This window comes from Anas acuta, chromosome 8 (genome assembly GCF_963932015.1).
Source record: "Anas acuta chromosome 8, bAnaAcu1.1, whole genome shotgun sequence".
Taxonomy (NCBI): Eukaryota; Metazoa; Chordata; class Aves; order Anseriformes; family Anatidae; genus Anas; species Anas acuta.
In genome coordinates, this window is record NC_088986.1 from 17609062 (window position 1) to 17628243 (window position 19182).

General features: G+C 38.3%; 1 protein-coding gene across 4 annotated transcripts in view; it reads right to left on the reverse strand.

The window, feature by feature from the left end:
• The window catches only part of TPR (translocated promoter region, nuclear basket protein), a 43615-nt gene that overhangs the window by 1215 nt on the left and 23218 nt on the right, over nt 1-19182 (reverse strand). Inside the window, exons 32-50 of one of the 4 annotated variants that reach the window (XM_068690657.1) lie at nt 17731-17877; nt 17097-17295; nt 16241-16446; nt 15648-15709; nt 14506-14714; nt 13929-14201; nt 13009-13151; nt 12110-12193; nt 10649-10849; nt 9218-9349; nt 8619-8709; nt 7957-8141; nt 7050-7118; nt 5859-5968; nt 5131-5237; nt 3104-3199; nt 2326-2482; nt 662-780; nt 11-109 (exon numbers count right to left, since the gene is read on the reverse strand). In XM_068690657.1, the coding sequence (XP_068546758.1) occupies nt 11-109; nt 662-780; nt 2326-2482; nt 3104-3199; nt 5131-5237; nt 5859-5968; nt 7050-7118; nt 7957-8141; nt 8619-8709; nt 9218-9349; nt 10649-10849; nt 12110-12193; nt 13009-13151; nt 13929-14201; nt 14506-14714; nt 15648-15709; nt 16241-16446; nt 17097-17295; nt 17731-17877 (2689 nt within the window). Of the gene's footprint in view, nt 1-10; nt 110-661; nt 781-2325; nt 2483-3103; nt 3200-5130; nt 5238-5858; nt 5969-7049; nt 7119-7956; nt 8142-8618; nt 8710-9217; nt 9350-10648; nt 10850-12109; nt 12194-13008; nt 13158-13928; nt 14202-14505; nt 14715-15647; nt 15710-16240; nt 16447-17096; nt 17296-17730; nt 17878-19182 lie in introns of all 4 variants that reach the window. The other 3 variants (XM_068690659.1, XM_068690658.1, XM_068690656.1) reach the window with 3 other exon arrangements.

The window sequence follows — 19182 nt, forward strand, 5'->3', positions numbered from 1 at the left end:
CCACACTTACCCCTCTGTCTGTTGAACTGACGGCCACGAACTCCGGTTCTTAATGTTGGTGGCTGAAGTCTAACACGTCGAAATGGTTTAGGCTGGTTACTACTTGTGTCTGTGAAGAGGTGGAAATACAGAAAAGAATGTATTTTTCTGGCGTGGTTTTGCACTGTTAATGTTTACATGACTTGATACGTGTTACGGTCTTGAATTTACCTTAAAATTATTAAGGTGAGCACTATTTCATTGACACTTCTGATATAAATAAAAGCCTCACAACAAGTAAGTGTGGCATTTCATTCATTATCTTGTGCTAGCTGGTAAATGGGTAACTGAACAGTCATTTACTTATATTCTGTGATAATTTAATTGAAAACTATTTTAAATCTGACATCAAATGTAACAGTTGATAGATTGATGAGATTCATGCATTGTTCATGTATCAGCAGTAAGTCTTGCTCCTTGAAGCATTATTCTTAATATGGATTACTGTAGTCCAAGTAAAAGTGATTTGCCATCAAGACTAAAGGCACCTAAACACGTTCTTCTATTCTGAGTTGATAGCTTCTGTTGCATACGCACAGCAGCAGCACACAATGCTAGTCCAAAGAAGTTCCTACATTTAATGATATAGTTGAAATAGTTGTTTACAGCAATTAACCAGTACCTGCAGATGAACTAGAGGGAGGATCTTGACTAGTAGAAGGAAGATCTGACTCATCAGATGCTTGAACAGATTCTTCTTCTTGCTGGCTATCAATCTCTAGGCCAGCTTCTGAAGTAATTCTAGAAGGGGGCGGCGGATTAGGATGGGAAGAGAGAGAATTGTATTTATACTGACAAAAAAACTCAGGGAAAGAAAGCATTATTTTAGAGCAGACAGATTACTTTCCAAACATCCTTCCACAGAAATTTTCATGTTTTCTTCAGCTTTCCCCGCCCCCCTTAATTATAACAAGTTTAACTGGCTTTTAGAAAAATAGTGATATAATCCCCTTGTTATGTAGGCTAACTCCACATGTACATCTAACATTAATCACCTCTCAGAGAAAGTTATATAAGCTATTTAATAACAACGACTAAAATCAGAACATGATAGTTGTATGCACATTTAGACAGGGGAAGGATAAAGCTGAGTGACATCTACTCAGTGGTGCAATATCTAAATTTTTTGGACTCTGTCTTTTGAAGACAAAAAAAAAAGCAGTATGAGGATGGAAGAGAAAAAGATAATTAAACATTCCACTTAGTTTAAATACAGCTTGCTTTTTGGTATACATTTAATAATAATAAATAATAAATATATTAAATAAAAAAGAATATATAAATAATAAATATATTTTACATAATAATAATAAATTTATATAAGAAATAAAATAAATAAATAATAGAATGATAAACTTACATAATAAAAATGTAAACATGTATAAATAAAATGTTAGAAGACAACTGAAACTCCTAAGATGCAGGAAATGCCTTTTCTGAACTACAAGCACTATTCTGTGAACCATTTAATTCATACGTGGATTTGTGTCTAACATGTCTAAGTGTTGTAGGAAACAATGTGATCTTAACATCAGAAAATCCATCCTCAGCCCTTGCTACTCAAACATGCAGACAGACGATAGTGATGCAGGTTGGTGCTGCATCAAGAGAACTACATGGCATATTCAACCTCCAGCAGTAACATTTCATTTACTTATGACCAAATCTCCTATAATCAGTACATGCAAGTTTGGGTAAATTGTGAGGCACACATCTTTTACAATTATGTAACAAATAAAATTAAAATATATCATAAAATATAGCCTCTGCCTCCTTTTAGATTTCTAATATATTTGATCATAACACATAATACAGTAATTATTATAAATATAAAAAATGCAATGGTAAAGTAGGAGACAAAGACATTTGTCTACCCCTTTTTAAAAAAAACATTAATTCCTCTCCCTTGTGCACTGGCTTAACTGAATGACTTCTGAACTCCTTTTTAGGAGTGATTTTTTCTACTGACAACCAGCAATGCTTTAGCCTTTATTCATTCAAACAGGGGCCTTTACGATCTATATTTGACTACAATGGAACCCTCTGCATTCTGAGCAAATGGGGAAAATACCTTTAAAGTGACAAGTATTAACTATGTTAAATTAGCAGAAGAAAAGCTTTGTTTTCACATGAAAAAGTCACAACACTTAGCAAAATTACTAAAGCCTGGTGGACTGAACTTTGTACCAGAACAGGTTAAATGGAAACTCAATGGATCACAGGCATACTTAAAATTAAAATTAAAACTACTATGAATTCAAGTCAAACAATGAAGGCACAGCTTACCCTTCAGATTCTGCCTCTGCAAAAACTTCATCCCCATCATCACCAGCTCCAGCCTCTGTAGTGGTGGACAGATTGCCAGTAGATGTTGTGACCATTGGAACAGACTGAGAAGCATGCTCTGAAGCATCAGCTGAGGTACTTTCAGTAAAAACTGTAACTGTACAGGAAAGGTAGTTCAATAAACAAAGAGTTTGCTTGGACTTCCATAGATTTTCTTTAGGAAATCTTAGGCCCATAAAGAAAAGAGCTACTGGAATGCTCCTGACAGTATATAATTAATTATAATTCCCACAAAAATGATCAGAGGCTGGAGCACCTTTCCTAGCAAGAAAGGCTGAAAGAACTGGGGCTTTTCAGCCTGGAAAAGAGAAAGCTCCAGGTGACCTTACTGCAGCTTTTCAATACTTAAATGGGTTTTATAAGAAAGATGGAGGGCAACTTTTTGGTTTTACTTAGATGATTGGACAAGTGGGAATGGTTTTAAACTAAAAAGGCAGGATTTAAATGAGGTGTTAGGAGGAAATCCTTCACTCAGATGGTGCTGAAGCACTGAACAGGTTGCACAGAGAGGTTATGGATGCCCCATTGCTGGAGGTTTTCAAGGCCAGGCTGGATGAGATCCTGGGCAGACTGATCCAACCCTGTGTCAGGGGGTTGGAACAAGATGATCTTTAGGGTCCCTTCCAACCCAAGCCGTTCTACGATTCTATGATAATTCATTTCTGGAAAACTGAAATTTCTAACCTTTACTTCAGCTTGCCAATTTCCTGCCACTTACCTGGTGCTGCTACTTGTAAAGGTGTTGTTGGAACACTACGACCACCTGATTCTTCCTCGTGAGCAAGGAAGAGTGGGGTTTCATACATTCCTAAACCTGCAACACACAAAGTTGTAGTGACAACTTATATAGCCAGAAAAAGTACAAATTAACTGCTTTCTTCTCTCTGTACACCTGACAGAATCCAGTGATAGGTTGTTAAGAATGGATATTTTTGTTATTACAAATGGTTTTGACTTACTGTCATAGCTAATTACAATTTCTTGAAAGGTATAAGCTTGATGAAAATACTACTACTAATTTTGATTTAGTCTTTTTCCTTACACCTCTGTTCTGCTGTCAGCTTTCTTCAAAAAATAGCAGACTGTTCCATGCTGACATGGATGCAGGGGAAAGAAACTGAGTCAGGACAATAGTAAAGACAATACAGATTGCCTGGCCATCTCCTAACAAGTAAGAATATATCTCAAAGATTTCTTTGCATTTGCAGATTTCCCCTGTTATTTATATCCTTCTGGACAAAATATCCAGGAAACAGCTAGACAAATACATAATACGGTGGGCAAACAATTGACTGACAGGTCAGGCTCAAAGAGTTATAGTAAGTGGAGTTGCATCAGGCTGGCAGACAGTCACTAGTGGGGTTCTGCAGGGCTCCATTTTAGTGCCAGTTCTCTAATGGTTTTAAAAAAACGGTCAGTATGCATTCAAGTCCTGCATCCAAATTAACTTTACTGATGATACTAAATTTAGAGGAACTGCTAAGGGTCGAGAGATCTTGCAAAAAGATCTTGATGAATTAGAAGACTGGGCAATCACCAACCATATGACATTTAACAAGAACAAGTGTTGGCTTCTGCACTGAGGCTGAGGCAACCCTGGGTAGGTACAGACTGTGGGACAAGAAGCTGGAGAGCAGCCCTGCAGAAAAGGAACGTGGTGTTCTGGTTGACACCAAGTTGAATACATGTCAAGTGTGCCCTGGCAGTCAAAAGGTTCGGTTGCATGCTAGGGTGCCTCAGGCATGGCACTGCCAGCTGGTCAAGGGAAGGAATCAACTCCTCTACCCTGCACTGGTACAGCCTCAGTTTGAGCACTGGGTGCAGCTTGGGGCACCACAACATTAGAATGACATAAAACCATTAAAGAGCATCCACAGGAGGGCTGCAAAGATGGTGAACGGTCTAGAGGGCAAGATGTCTGAGGAACACTGAGATCATTTGTTTTTTACAGACCAATGCAGAGCAGGCTGAGGGGAGGCCTCATGGCTGCCTGCAGCTCCCTCACGAGGGGAGCACGAAGGCAGACGCTGAGCTCTGCTCTCTGGAGACAGAGACAGGACCCAGGGGAATGGCATGGAGCTGGGACAGGGGAGGGTCAGGCTGGGTGTTAGGGAAAGGTTCTGCACCCAGAGGTGGTTGGACAATGGGAGAGACTCCCCAGTTCCAGTAGTCATGGCACCGAGCTGCTGGAGATCAAGAAGCATTTGGACAATGCTCTCAGTCACAGGGTCTGTTTTTTGTGTGTTCCTGTGTGGAGCCAGGTATTAGACTCAATCACCCTTGTGGGTCCCCTCCAACTCAGGATATTCTGATTATGTGACTTTATTGAGAGAAAAAAAAAAGAAAAAAAAAGAAAAAAAAAAGCTTATATCAACAGGAAAACTACAGTAAAAAGCGAGTCCTGAAATATTTCAGTTCTCCTTAAAATAAGTGTCTGGTGACCAGCAGGCAATTTGTCCTGTATAAAACTGCAGCTATGTTTCTTCAGTTCACAAGTCTGTCTCTTAGCCACAGAAGTATTCTATTTTTATTATCGTTTAAAAAAAGAAGTCTAGCATCTTGGAGGAAAACACCTTTTCATTTTACTATTAATCTTTCTGCTGACAATTATTTAGAAGTCAGAGGTTTCCACATTCCACATGTACCCAAAGGAGAACTGCATTTTAATGGCTGAACTTTATTCAAAACAAAACAAAACAAAAAAACTCAAACAACCCCAGAGGAGGAAGTATAGAAATGATTTACCTCCTTGTGATGCAAGCTGACCAAGGTCAGAGTGACTTGAACTAGTTTGTGGCATATCTTCAGGGGGTCCAAATCTGAAACGAGGAACTCCAGCTACCTGAGGGGAACTATGAAAATAAAGATTTTAATTTAAAAGAATTCTGCAATTTCCAAAGATCAGGGAAAAAAAAAATTACTAAACAAAACAAGAGAACAACTTACGTGTGAGACTAAATGAATTAACAGTAATAATCAAAAGAAAGCTAAACTACTACTAATTCAATAGTGATTAGTTTCTCAAACTTATTTGGACTGCATCCAAAAGCAATAAAAAGCAGTACAAGAGTCCTGAACAGAATATTATTTCCTTATTCATGTGATAAATCCTCACAATTTTAAGTGGATTAGTAGACATGTGCAGAACCATCCCAAATTCAAAAATGGAGGTGAACTTGTGCTACTGTTACTGGTCAGTAGCACATGTAACACAAAATTATCCATGTGTTACTAACTGTTAGAATATTAGTATGGGGGCTGAAGGAAACAAATATTGGAGGTGACCTGCCTCCTAATTTGCTGTTAAGTTTCATAATACATACTTCAATGTTTACTTAATAGAGATTAGTCATCTTGTATACATCATAGCATGTTACTCCCATTAGAAATTCATTTTGCTTGAATTTATTTTCATTCAAATAACAAGACTAAAAAAGATGTCAGAATTCTACTTGTTTTTTACATCTACTTACTGAATTGCTTCAGCAAACCCATCTGTACGATGTGGAACTACTAGAGTTGGTGTGCTTGGAACTGTTCTGTCCTCATCATCAAAGAAATGCTGCTGCTGGAAAAAAAGAGACTGATATGAGAGCCTACAATGTATTTCCAGTTCCTACCAAGCCAAGTTAAGGGGTCGTTTGCTTTTTCTACATTGTTGAGCAAAACAATGACAGATTTAACTGTAACACAAATTTTATGTCACCTCAGACATCTAAATCTGGGCCACATATATAGGTTGCCCTTACAAGTGACACACACACACACACACACAAAAAAAAAGAACACTTATCCATGACACCCAACATTTAAAGGATTTGTAGACATCTGCTTCAAGAGAAAACCCTGCCAAAGTGTCGACTACAAAGGAATCCTGAGGTGACTCATTCATAAACACATAGGAATTATCTGCCTTAGTTAATATACCTGGATTATGGGATTTTTCACAATGTGAATCAATTTGTATCTTTTGTTCCTACACTACCTACAAAGCCAGACACTTCCACTCCCTCTTCCCTCATCCGTTCCCAATCCATGAATCCTCATCCTCTTCATCTCCTTGTCCACATCTTTCAAACCTTTCCAAAATACCCAAGCTCCCTTCCATATGCTCAATTATTGTCTAGGCAAGAAAAACAGGTGGTTAGGCCAGTTCCAAGCAGCAACTGAATGCCAGGTACACGCAATGCAAGCAGAATAAAAATATACTGAGCTGATGCCTTTGAACATAGAAAGTATACTTTTTCATCACAGTCAATCTCTCCCCACCCTCAAAGAACTTGTACTTGTTCTGTCAAACATGGTTGAAATTAGATAAAGGGTCAGAATTAGTTGAAAGAGACCGTCAGAAATCATACATGAATTAGCATTGATCCTTTAGTATGAGGCTGAAAACACTTTTCAAATAATATATCCACTTAAGACTGATTCTAAAAACAAGTAATTAAATCTGACTTGGACAAAATCAGTTCAACATATTTTTTCTCAACGAAACTTTTCTAGTATTTGCATTCCATAATTAATATATAAACTAACAGCACTGAGATATTACTTGCAAGAATTCATCTCACTCCTGACCCCAGCAGCTACATTTTTTTTCCCTAAAGATGTCTAAGAGTTATGAATTCCCTCAAGTTAGTAGCAGTAGACTTTCATACACTTACCATCCCACCTATACCAGGAGTTAGCTGAAGTCCACGTCCCACTGACTGTCTTCGAGTCATCTGGATTCTCTTTATAGTAAAGAGAAAAAAAATGTAGTGTGAATGCCTCCCTGGAATTCTAATAGCACAGAGTTGTTCAATCATAGCCAAGTACAGTGGCTATATGAGTAAGAACATAACAATTGCATTTCAGTATAGAACACTGCTCAGTACACCATCACACCTTTTTAAAGAATAGAGCATGGCAGCAGATACCCAATAGCTCACATCTGCTGCCTGGCCTAACCATGAAAGAGAAGCATGTAGGTTTAAATCCTGGGTAAGTAACATTACGATTCTATTTTACTTTCTACTGAGGACAAAAAATTTCAGCACAGAAATTTCGTGGCTCTGAACCACAGAACAAGTTAATGGTAAAAGTACAGTTCCATAGTTAGATTATTATTTTATTTCTTGTAAAATTCAGGTTGTGACATTTGCATTTACAAAATCTATAAATCTATGTCAAAGCATAATCATCAGTCAGACACTTTTGTTGAAAGGTTTAGCTTAGAAAATGAGTAGCAACTTTCCTTTGCCCAGTTTGCATTGGGACAGAGACTAGTAAAAATCCCTACTAGTCTGAGTTACGTGTTTAAGAACTTTTTTTTTTTTTTTTTTTAAATAGTGGAAGTATCAGCCCGCATTAATAAATAACATTGGTATAATCATTTCAAGATATGAGTGCTTTACTGCTTTCAAATTCTCCAGCGATAATCTGTAGAATGAGACATGTTAAGTCATTTTGATCAGATTCCATTTTCAGGATGCTAAATAGATGTGATCTATTTTTACAATATGCAGAGTACTTAGACTTGATTTAGAAGAAATCATACACTTCTTCTGAACTCCTAGGGCTATTTTATACCTGTACTGGGGGACCCAGTTCTTGAGGAGGAGCATGAATAGTTAATCGTGGAGGTAATGGATGTGGTGGTCTGCGTGGTGACTGTGGGGGTCGAGGGGCCTGTCTCTCTGAGGCAGATGATGGTTGCTGTTCTCTTGAACTTTCATGAGGAAAAGTGGACTCAGCAGCACTTGTACTCCCTTCACCTAAAACATATGGAAATATGGAGCAGTAAGTTTATGCCCTCCTAATATTATCAATTCAGAAAAAAATTAAGGTAGATCTTCGAATTCCGCTACCACATTAAAAAGGACATTTTTACTCTTGCAGAAGTGGGGACAGCACAATACTGTTACCTCAAATCCTTTGAAAGGGAACTTGTGCCAGCTAAGCCAACACTAGTACCAAAACAAGCTACTGATTATTCAAACACTGATTCAGATTGAGGGGATTAATCTACTGAGCCATCCACAGCAGTTTCCACAGCAACCAGAGGCTGCAGGGTTATCGAAGGAATGTAGTATTATCTAGAAAAGAACATTTCAACAGAATCTACATTTCAGGTTAAAATGATCATTAGCACTTTGCCGTACATCCTTAAGAGCAATTTTTAACACATGCAATGTGACTTCTAGATTTTCCCCTTTACAAACAGACTTTGAATAAACATGAATCAACCATACCACTGTTTTGAGAATCTGCTGCCCTCTGGTTGCTTTCACCTCCTCCCAGGCTCTCCTCAGTTTCTGTTCCAGGATCTGTACCATCAGCACCCTAAAACCAACAAACATAGTGTGATTTAGCACCAAACACCCTCTGGCTGTAAAAAAAAAATATAGAAGCATTCAGAGAGTAAAAAAAATAAAAAAATAAAAAAAAATCAATGAAATCTTAAAATATTCCTGTAAATACCTATGAAGTTATGTACATGTATGCAACTGTATGAAATTTCAAAAATTTTGAGTATATGTGCATGCACAAATGTGAACAACATGGTCATCATCATTTAAAAACAGACAATGAAATATCCAGCTTTTGAAGACACTGCCTCACTAATGTGGCATCCACATTTTTTGATGCTGGCTCTTACACTTTCCATTTTCATTCAGTCTTACACATTCAAAGTTGATCTTTTTTGTGAAAAAATCAGTTATAACAGAAATTACTACACCTCCTAGCAACCTCAATTTTCTGGGATAAATGACTTTCAAGTATTCAAATGCATTACACCACCAATTTCTTCCAAGTAATTTAGCAGACTATAAAAAGGTACAAGTCTCACCTCAGCATCATCTGCTTCGTACCCATCATTCCCATCAGCACTACCAGTTCCTTCATTACTGTCATCACCTTCATCCCCCATCCCTGTGTCTTCATCATCATCCTCATCTTCCTCTTCCTCATCTTCATAATCCTGGAATAGTATCATAAAAATACATTCGGGAAACGCTGAAAGAGCGGCAGGAACACTTTGCATAGTCAAGTGGTAAGCTTCGCTTCATGGTACAGAGACCCCCTTTGTTTGTGGAACTCTTTCTGAAGACATTCAGTGTTTATTGCTCGTAGAGTAGACGCATGTATTTTTCAACTGCTGTTGTAGGTTTACCTCGGCTGGCTGCCATATACCCACCCAGCTGCTCTCTCACTCCCTCTCTTCAGCAGGAGAGGCACAAAATAATATAGAAAAGCTCAAGAAGCAAGACAAAGACAAGAAGTTCACTTACTGATTACTGTCACAAGCAAAACAGACTCAACTTGGAGGGGAAAAAAGTGTGAAGAGTCCTGTGGCTGGTATACTGTGATGGACAATTACAGACACTTTGGGAGAGACAGACAGGACAGATCAGGTGGAGGAGCAGCACTCTATGGAATGGGTTGGACTGTACAGCATTTGTAGTTGGGGACGACATGGTTGAGATCCATTAATCAGGATTATGAGGAAAGCTAATATAGCAGATTATGGGAGTCTGCTATAGATGACCCAGTCATGACGACAACATCAATAAAAAGTATTAAGGAAAATCTTTAACTTGTAAGGACAAGGGCAACTGATTTATTGAAACTTCCCAGACATTAACTGGGCTTATCATAGAGCAGACACCAACAGGGCCAGGAAACTCCTAAAGCACACTGAAGATGAATTTGACAGAGGGACTAAAGGAGCCAATAATGAAAGCTGCCTACCTCACTCTGTTGTTTGTGATCTTGTGGGTGAAGTGATGATTGGTGGCTGTCTTAGCCACAGCAATCATGAAATGGTTGAATTTAAAATCCTTTGGTTATACAAGGAAAACTATCAGCAAAACTGCTACTCTGGATTTGGGGAGAGCAGACTGTAGATTGCTCAACGAACTAGTTAGTGAGATCCGCTGAGGTCCACAAATGCTAGCCACCTGTAAAGAATGCAGGAGCAGGCAATTCCCATGTGTCTGAAGTGAAGGAAAGAGGGCACAAGGCTGGCCTGGCTGGGGGGGGGGTGTGAAATCTCCTTTTGGAACTCAGAGGCATTGTGGAATTTTATAACTTCAAAAAATCAAGTGGAATTAGCAAGTGTCTTTAAGACACTAAGTTGAGGCTACAGAAGTCTAGACAATACCTATACAGCCAAAAGGATGTTCCTAATTACACTGATTGTGCAAGATGAGCTTCACAATTTTATCTTTAATCAAATGTAAGTACAGTAACTGTTAAAGTAATTCTATGGTATACATACTTCCTGCTCGCCTTCATTTTCTTCATCATCATCTTCTTCATCGTCACTATCAATCACAATGACATCATCTCTCTTGGACTGACCATCCTGAGATGAAGAAGTATTTTGTTGATCTGACTGAAGAGGTCCAAGATCTATTGGTATAGACTGAGAAGTTTCTTCGCTATCCTCCATGGGAGTGTACTCTCCCTGTGTAACACCCTGTAAAATATAAAAGTAATAAAAGGAAAACAAAATGTAGCATATGTCAATCAAATACAGACAACTAAAAGTCTCCCCAGGATCAAGGAATAATCATTCCTCTTCTGAGCATCAACTCTGAGCTGCTGTTTTAGAGTTCTTTTAGTCTGGAGGAACAGTAAAGCAATTCGCATGATAGCCAGAGTTTTAAAATTTTCTCCTTTCATTCAGCACAAATGCATGTTCAAAACAGTTGAACTGAATCTGATAAATACGACCAGAAATGCTAAGTAAAAAAAAAAAAAAAAAGAAAAAAAAAAAAAAAAAAGCATCAAGAAGAAAAAGCCTCAAAAAATGAGAAAGAAATTAGGACTCTCCTAACATACTTTTTGTAGCATTCAGGACTTCTGGTTCAGGTAAGGTAACTAGTTTTTGTTATTTTCCAAACAATGTGTCGCTGTAATGTTTTAAATTCTGCTGTAAAACAGCGGAATTTAAAATAATCACATTGAGTACTAGAACTTTTAAAGAAAATTTAAAGATACCTGTGGAATAGACATCACACAGCCAGGATTTAGTGGGGGGGATAAACATCTAAATATATAAAGGTTATTGAGGGAAAATGCCTTACTAAAGACTCAATATCCACTACTACTTAAATGAAATAGATTCTACAACTCTACAGGAGACTTTGCTAATTTACAAAATTACCATAATTTGTACATGTTCCTTAAGAGAAAGATTAAATACACATTTTTCACTTGTATTTGGCTTCCTTAACTCTGCTACAATGTGCATTTTAAGTGGCTTTTATTTTAGTGTCTTTGTTTGTTGTTTAGCTCACCATGACCCATCTAACGCTAATCTTGCTCAAGGATTTGTGAAATCTTTCTCTAAAATTAAAGTCAGAAAGCAAAGGAGTAAATGAAGAAATGAAAATTCAAATTCTGTTTTAAGACTATGACACATTTAATCTCTACGTCTCAGTTTCACATCATAGAATTAATAAAAAGATACTCTGATTTCTAAACCACATTAAATTACATTCAAAATTGCAAAGCTCTGTTAACATTCCCACAGTTACTTATGTAGGTACATGCTGAGTCCAATAAAAATTCAGTATCTATCCTTGAACATAGGAAATTTAAACTTAAAATGATTTTAACTGCTTTCTATTGAAAATCTGCAAGACCCGATTTGAAATTTCTTTCAAAGACGTTGTTTGAAAAAAAAGCTTATTTTTGCTGAAATTATGATTTTCTTCTTTTCAAATATGCTTACTTCTCCAATCGAGTCTTGTGAGTCTTGATTGTATGTTTGAGCTTCTACCTCACCATCGGTGCTCTCTTCTGCTGTCACTTCCTCCTGAAAGACCATATATTTTTCTCATTTTAAACACATCATTAGTCCTAAAGTTTGATTCTTTAACATAGTAGAGATCATTATTATTATTTTATATAAAGCTTATCTTTTCCCACAAAGAAAACCGGTAACGTTTATTATTCTCCTTTAGCTCTGTTTTTATCTAGCACCTGAAGAAATACAGTTTTCCCATTCCAGTCCAGTGGACCTGTTCTCTTCTACATCTCTAAAATTTTTCAGAACCAGGAAAGAAGCCTTAGTCTCCTGCTCCATCTCCACCCTCCGAGCAAATTAAGTGATTATCTTCTTACAATCTTGCCCTTCTATGTTATGCAACATCTGTTTCCTACACAGTTAATGAAGTGCCTTTGTCTTGCTTAACATTTTTCATGAGTTGTCTGCTGTGAGGTATCTCAAGTTCAATCCATTTTTCCAGGATATCCCAACTCTCTCCCGTAGTATGTCACATGCATCTTCTCTAAGCTTTTCCATGAAACTTCTCATCTTTGATTTCTTGGCAGAATGACTGTAGATAATGACCTCCTAGACCACATTTAAAAATACTCTAAATTCTTCCTCTTAAATGCTAGAATATGGCCCCTCTCTCCATCCACACTACAGCCAAGATGTGAATCTCCCATTGCAACTGCAACAACCTCTGCCTTTTATGTTACCCAAACACACTTGCTTTCTTTACTGTCAGAAGAAAAAGTCATGTCAAAAATTAATTGACTTGCTTTGAAGTAAAACACTTTCTCTTCCCATTAAAATCAACCGAAGTGGCAGATTAAGTAGTAGCATTTTATGTTCCTACAAACCTCAGCACCAACTCTCTGCATGTTTCTCATTTTCTTTGGAAGAGGTACATCCACTGTCTCCTCTGAAATTTGTTCTGAGTTTTCCACAGTGTTATCCTCCTCTTCCTCTCGTGGTCGTTTAGACAGAGAAGAACTTGGGGTAGCTGAAACTTAGAAGAACCTCTCAGTTACTCTCAGAAGCAGAACTACAAATGCAGGAAGCAGAAAATCAAGAGGTTTGGTATTTTACTCTGGCAGACCACCTCTATTTCTGCACTGAAAGATAACAGAATCAATTTCATTTTGCTGTCTCCAACATCAAGGTTACAAGCCTTATGTTTTTGGATCCACATTCACTCCCTAATTGAACCCCAGTATAAGGTTCTCAGGATTATAGTTAAAATACTTATTCCAACATTTTTGCTTCTGACAAGGTCACCTAAGAATTAACAGAGTATCAGCTGGAAAACAAAAAAAAGCAGTTTACCAAAGTCTGTTTCGTGAAGTAAGTATTCTAAACCAAATTCTACACTGTGTGCAGCAAATAGACACACAACAATGCACCACACTGAGTAGTATGTGTTCTCTGTATTTCATATTCCAGCTTACGTAGTTTACTAATGACTCCTAAAATTAACCTTGCTCCAACAGTATGGTGGAAACAGGAGCAGAAGGGTTTAATGTGTTAAACCCCAACACCACTCTGAATAGATAAAGACGTGAATTTTTATCTTTAAGGAATATGGTGACATCAGAATTTCAGGGGTAGTGCTTTGGAATGTTCAAGAAAGGAGCCTACTTGTAAAAATGTGTAAAATTTGCAGTAAACTAAGGGGAAAAAAATCACAAGCAAATTCTTTTTCTGAAGCTAGGCCTGTTTTGACAGTAGAGCTACTTAAAATCAATGACTCAAAAAGTTAGACCTATAAAATGAAACCAACCTGTGCCAAACACTGCTGTAGAAGTGGAGGGCCTCTCTATTTGAGAGCTCTGTACAACTTCTACAATGGTAGGGGATGGCTCCTGATTAGCGGGCTCAATCTGAGGATGACTTTGCTGAGTGGGCTGCACAAATGCAGTCGCTTGAGTCTGCTGCTGAACAGTCAAGATGGGCTGAGAGAGAGATGTCTGAACATTAGGGCTGGTGGAACGCACAGACCCACTAGTGCTTCCAAAGACGGGAACGTGCTCCACGGGTCCTTCTGATTGCATAGCTGAAAGGCAAACAGTAGCACATTCAACTGACTTCATATTATCTAGCACAGTTCACTTTCTCCACTTCAGGATGCCCTGAACAGTCAAACTCAATGTTTCCTGGATTCAGTTAACATTGCTTCTCATAGCTGTCTTCAGGAATTGAGAACTTATGCACACTTCTGTTGCCTTAAAAAGCACAATATTTAAAAGAGATGCAGGGACAATGAAAGTACCTTCAAGTATCTTTAAACTAATGAGATTTCAAGGGAAAAGTAGCATTTATGTTTACTGTAGATCCCTGTACTACCCTAAAATGCTCACCTTCCTGAGTCTCCACCTGTGTTGTAGGCATAACTGTGGCAGTTGGAGTAGTGGTAGGATTAGTAACTGTAGCAGGAGTAACCATTGGACGGATACTAGCTCTTGGAGTAGACTTATTCCCAGCTATTGCTGCAGCAGTCACTTTACTCGGAGTTGACACAACCGGTGTTGGCTTAATATTTGCTGTTGGTGGATCTGAAGTGCTAGCACTGAAAGACAGGATTCATGATGGTAGCACACATTTTAAAGCAGATTTTAAAATATCAAGTTTAAATATATTATCATAACCATAGCCATTTTTTAACGGTTTTGAATTTAAAAACCTGCAAAGATGTAATGTCTTCCAAAATTTGCTATAGTTTAAAAAAGTGACCCACTACACCATTAGCAGCATTTTGTCCAGCTTAAAGGCTTGACAGATTTCTTAAAGGTTAATCAACTACAAAATCGTAAGCAGGTCAAAAGGTGCAGTGCATAGCTCATAACATAAGCTGCACCGGGTCTTTCTTATGATCAGTTACTAAAGCTAACTGGCTCATTCAATACAGAGCAACATGAAGTCTTGGTTGAGACAAAGATCAGCCAAATTATAAAATGGCATTTTTAAACATCACAGCCTTGGTTTAAATGAATGCTGTTATAAAAAATTAAAAGGGAGCTGTTTTTCTAAACTTAGTAATACAGTAATAATCTCCATTTTAGAGCTTCGTTGCTTTTTCATTTGACAATTTTATCTGTTAGGTGCCATCTATTTAGTGCATTTCTCAAGCTTGAGCTCTTTGCACAAGGAAGATTCCCTCCCTCAATAAGGGAAAGGTAATAATCATCTGTACTACTTAAAGATTCTTGAAGTCTGAAAACACTTAAAAAATATTTTATGTTCCACAAAAATCATGTTCCTGGTGATTAATGTAACAATTCAACACCTGACAGGATTGATTAAATCAATTTATTAATTTTTTTTCTTTATTGATTAAATGGGTCTAAGAAAGCAGGATCATGTCTCAACCAGTATCTTCCAAGTTGCTAAAGAAAATTTGTGAAAATCAGTAGTTTACTAAAAAGAAGAGTAAATAGATGAAGACAAACCCAAAAATCCCCAAATAGAGAAACTGCAAAATCCCTGAACCCTTTTAACTCACATTCCTCTTTCACCTGAAGCTGGAGTAGACTTGAGTGAGATCTGCCTCTGCTGTTCTGGGACCTACAATGTAAGATGTAAAAGTACGCTATGTAAATATGAAACAGAGTGACTTGGTGAAACACTTCAGCTAACAGATCTCTTCACTAAAAATTGGTAACATTAGTTAGATTTGATAATTACTGCAAGTTCTTCAAAATAAATCAAACCAATCATACCAAATATATCAACCCATTCAGTAATTTCTCAGATCTTTTCAGATATTTTTTGAAGCTATTGAGACATTCAGCACTGTCAAAACCTGCTGAACAGATGTATGAAAATAGAAAAATAGAAAACAGTGCAGTTTATTGGCTGATTCACAGTAAACAATACAACTGTGTGCTTGCTAACATTGGGTATTAGAATTTCCATCTGTTATTTAGGATGTTTAGAAAAAACATGTTCACGTAAATATTCTCAATAAATTAATTACTGTATAGATAAAAAAAACAAATTAATGGTGCTAGTGCTATGAGCTGTTTTTGTAGTTCAGTCATGGAACATTAAAGCAGTTTATTTGCTCTCACACAGCTTTCTAGAAGGATTTTGTACCTTATTTGTAGATTCTGGTGGCTCATCTCTCTGTTCATGGTGTCGCTCTTGCTGCTCTCTAAGCTCTCTTTCAAGACGGCAGATTCGACCTTCATACTGTGACTTGAGTGCACTCATCCGCACTTCCAGTTCAGTCTTCTGCTCTTCTAATGAACTACTCTTTTGCTTCCACTCTTCATTTTCTTTCGTTAGCTGTTCTTTTGTACCTAATTGAATAGGAAAGAATCCAGTCTTGTCACTGTAAAACTGACTACTCTGCATACTGGATGTCTGTCGGTTTTAAAAGGTTACTGAAGTATTTTGAAATCCTAAAAAAGTTAAGCTTTAGAAAGAGATCTTAAAAGTAAACTTCATGTGCCATTTTTCTATTTAATTGCAATTAACTAAAAATAAAAACAAAATATACAATAAACACATCCAAAAACTGAAAAAATGAGCAGTTATAGAATGCCAAGATGTTTTCAGCAAGTTCTTGCTCCACTGTTCCTCTCGACATCAATTAAAAATAGAATTGATATGTTTTGAACCTGTACATTATGGAAAGGCAGGAAAGGAGGGAAGAATTACCAAAGTAGTCAGTCTAATCAACAAGACTGCAAAAAAAAAATGGCTGGCCAAACTATGGCAAAATTTTAATTCCCCCAGCATACAGCTAGTTGTTCACTTGTATCATCTCCTTAAGGAATTTAAATTTCTAATTTTTAGAAAGATTCTGTAACATCCAGTCAAGAACATATTTTAGGGATCCTGTCTAAATACTTTCCACAGGCATAAATAAATAAATAAATAAATAAACACAAACAAAATCAAACAAACAGAAAACGACACCTTAAGAACATTAAAAAAAATACAATACCAGCTAACTGTGCAATTTTCTGCTTGGCTGCAAGCAAGGTTTTCCTAGTTTTCTCTTCCTTCTCAGTGATCTGCTGCCTAAGCTGTTCTTCCTGTGTAGCCTTCTCTTGCAGATCTTGATGAAAACGAGCAAGTTCTGATTGCAGCTGTGATATCTGCTCCTGAAGATTTCTAGCTTCAGTTTCCTTTTCTGCTATACTCTATAGAGAGAAATTGGCCACAATGAGCTACTCCAGCACATACAGTCTAACACGCTCCACAGTCCTATTATTAGCTGGACATCGTATAAAAAACTTTTAATCAACAACAACAAAAGGAGTCCAGTCCTCTCTGAATGCAATAGCTGAGAGAAGAACATTTTTTTCCCCCCACTTACTTAGTCCAAGAAGTCACTAGACACAAGACATAAGTCACAAGACATAAGTCACAAGACATAAGTCACTAGACACAGGATTTAAACCAGGTTTAAGGTCCATCTTTCCTGGCAAGGTAGAGGCATAGCTTGGTCATTTCACATTTGTGTGCACACAGATGTATGTGTACACATAAAAACAATGACAGCCTCGTAGTCTGCAGTTACTTATTTAAGATTCTAGTAGAATACAGTGTTTTGAAATTGCTCACTCTGATCTTACCTTTTGTAAACTTTCAACCTGATTCTCCAAAGCCTTTGTCTTCCCTTCAGCTTGGCCGAGAGAGTCTTTTAGCTCTTGTACCTCCTGGGCAGAAACTTGTTCTTCTTGTTGTTCTACTAAAGACTGAGTTGCTGCTTCGGCAACCATCTGAAATATGTCAAGTGGTATAAGGCTACAAGGTACTATCCAATTAGAATGTTATTGCTTCCACAAGCTGCTTCTGCATGCAAATGAATCACGTTTACTTAAACGAATTAAGTTCTGGGCAAAACATGCTCATGGAGCAGATCCTCCTGGAAACTCTGCCAACGCAGAAAATAAGGTGATTGGTGACAGCCAATATGGCTTCACTAAGGGCAGATTGTGCCTGACAAACCTAGTGGCCTTCTGTGATGGAGTTACAGCATTGCTGGACAGGGGAAAAGCAACTGGCATCATTTGCCTGGACTTGTACAAAGCATTTGACACTGTCCCCATACCCGCCATGATATCTTGTCTCTAAATTGGACAGGATGGACCACTCAGCAGGCAAGGAGTTGTCTGGATGGTCACACTCAGAATTGTGGTCAATGGCTCAACATCCAGGTGGAAACCAGTGATGACAGGTGTTCCTCAGGGGTCACTGGGACTAGTGCTGTTTAACATCTTTGTTGGTGACGAGGACAGTGAGATTGAGCACGCCCTCAGCCAGTCTGCTGGCGACACCAAGCTGTGTGGTGTGGTTGACATGCTGGAGGGAAGGGATGCCACGCAGAGGGACCTGGACCTTCACTCAGAGGTTGCTGAGGCACTGGAACAGGTTATCCAGAGAGGTTGTGGATGCCTCATCCCTGGAGGTGTTCAAGACCAGGTTAGATGAGGCCCTGAGCAACTTATCTAGTGGGTGGTGTCCCTGCCTATGGCGCGGAGGTCAAACCAGATGATCTTTGAGGTCCCTTCCAACCCAAACTGTTCTATGATTCTATGACAGCTTTGAGACGTGGGCCTGCGTGAACCTCATGAGCTTCAACAAGGCCAAGTACAAAGTCTTGCATCTGCTCCAGGGTAATCCTAAGCACACGTACAGGCTTGGCAGAGAATGGATTGAGAGCAGCCCTGAGGAGAAAGACCTGGAGGTACTGGTAGACAAGAAACTCGACACAAGCCAGCAACATGCTTTTCAGCCCAGAAAGCCAACTGCATGCTGTGCTGCACCAAAAGCAGCATGGCCAGCAGGGTGTAGAGATCTGCTCTCGTCAGACCCCACCTGTAGCACTGTGTTCATCACCAGGTGCCTCAGCAGAAGAAAGATATGGAAGTATTAGAACAAATTAGAATGGGAAGGCCACAGAGATGATCCAGGGGCTAGAGCACCTCTCCTACAAAGACAGGCTGAGGGAGTTGGGGTTGTTCAGCCTGGAGAAGAGAAGGCTTCAGGGAGACCTTATAGCTGAACTTCCAATACATAAAGGG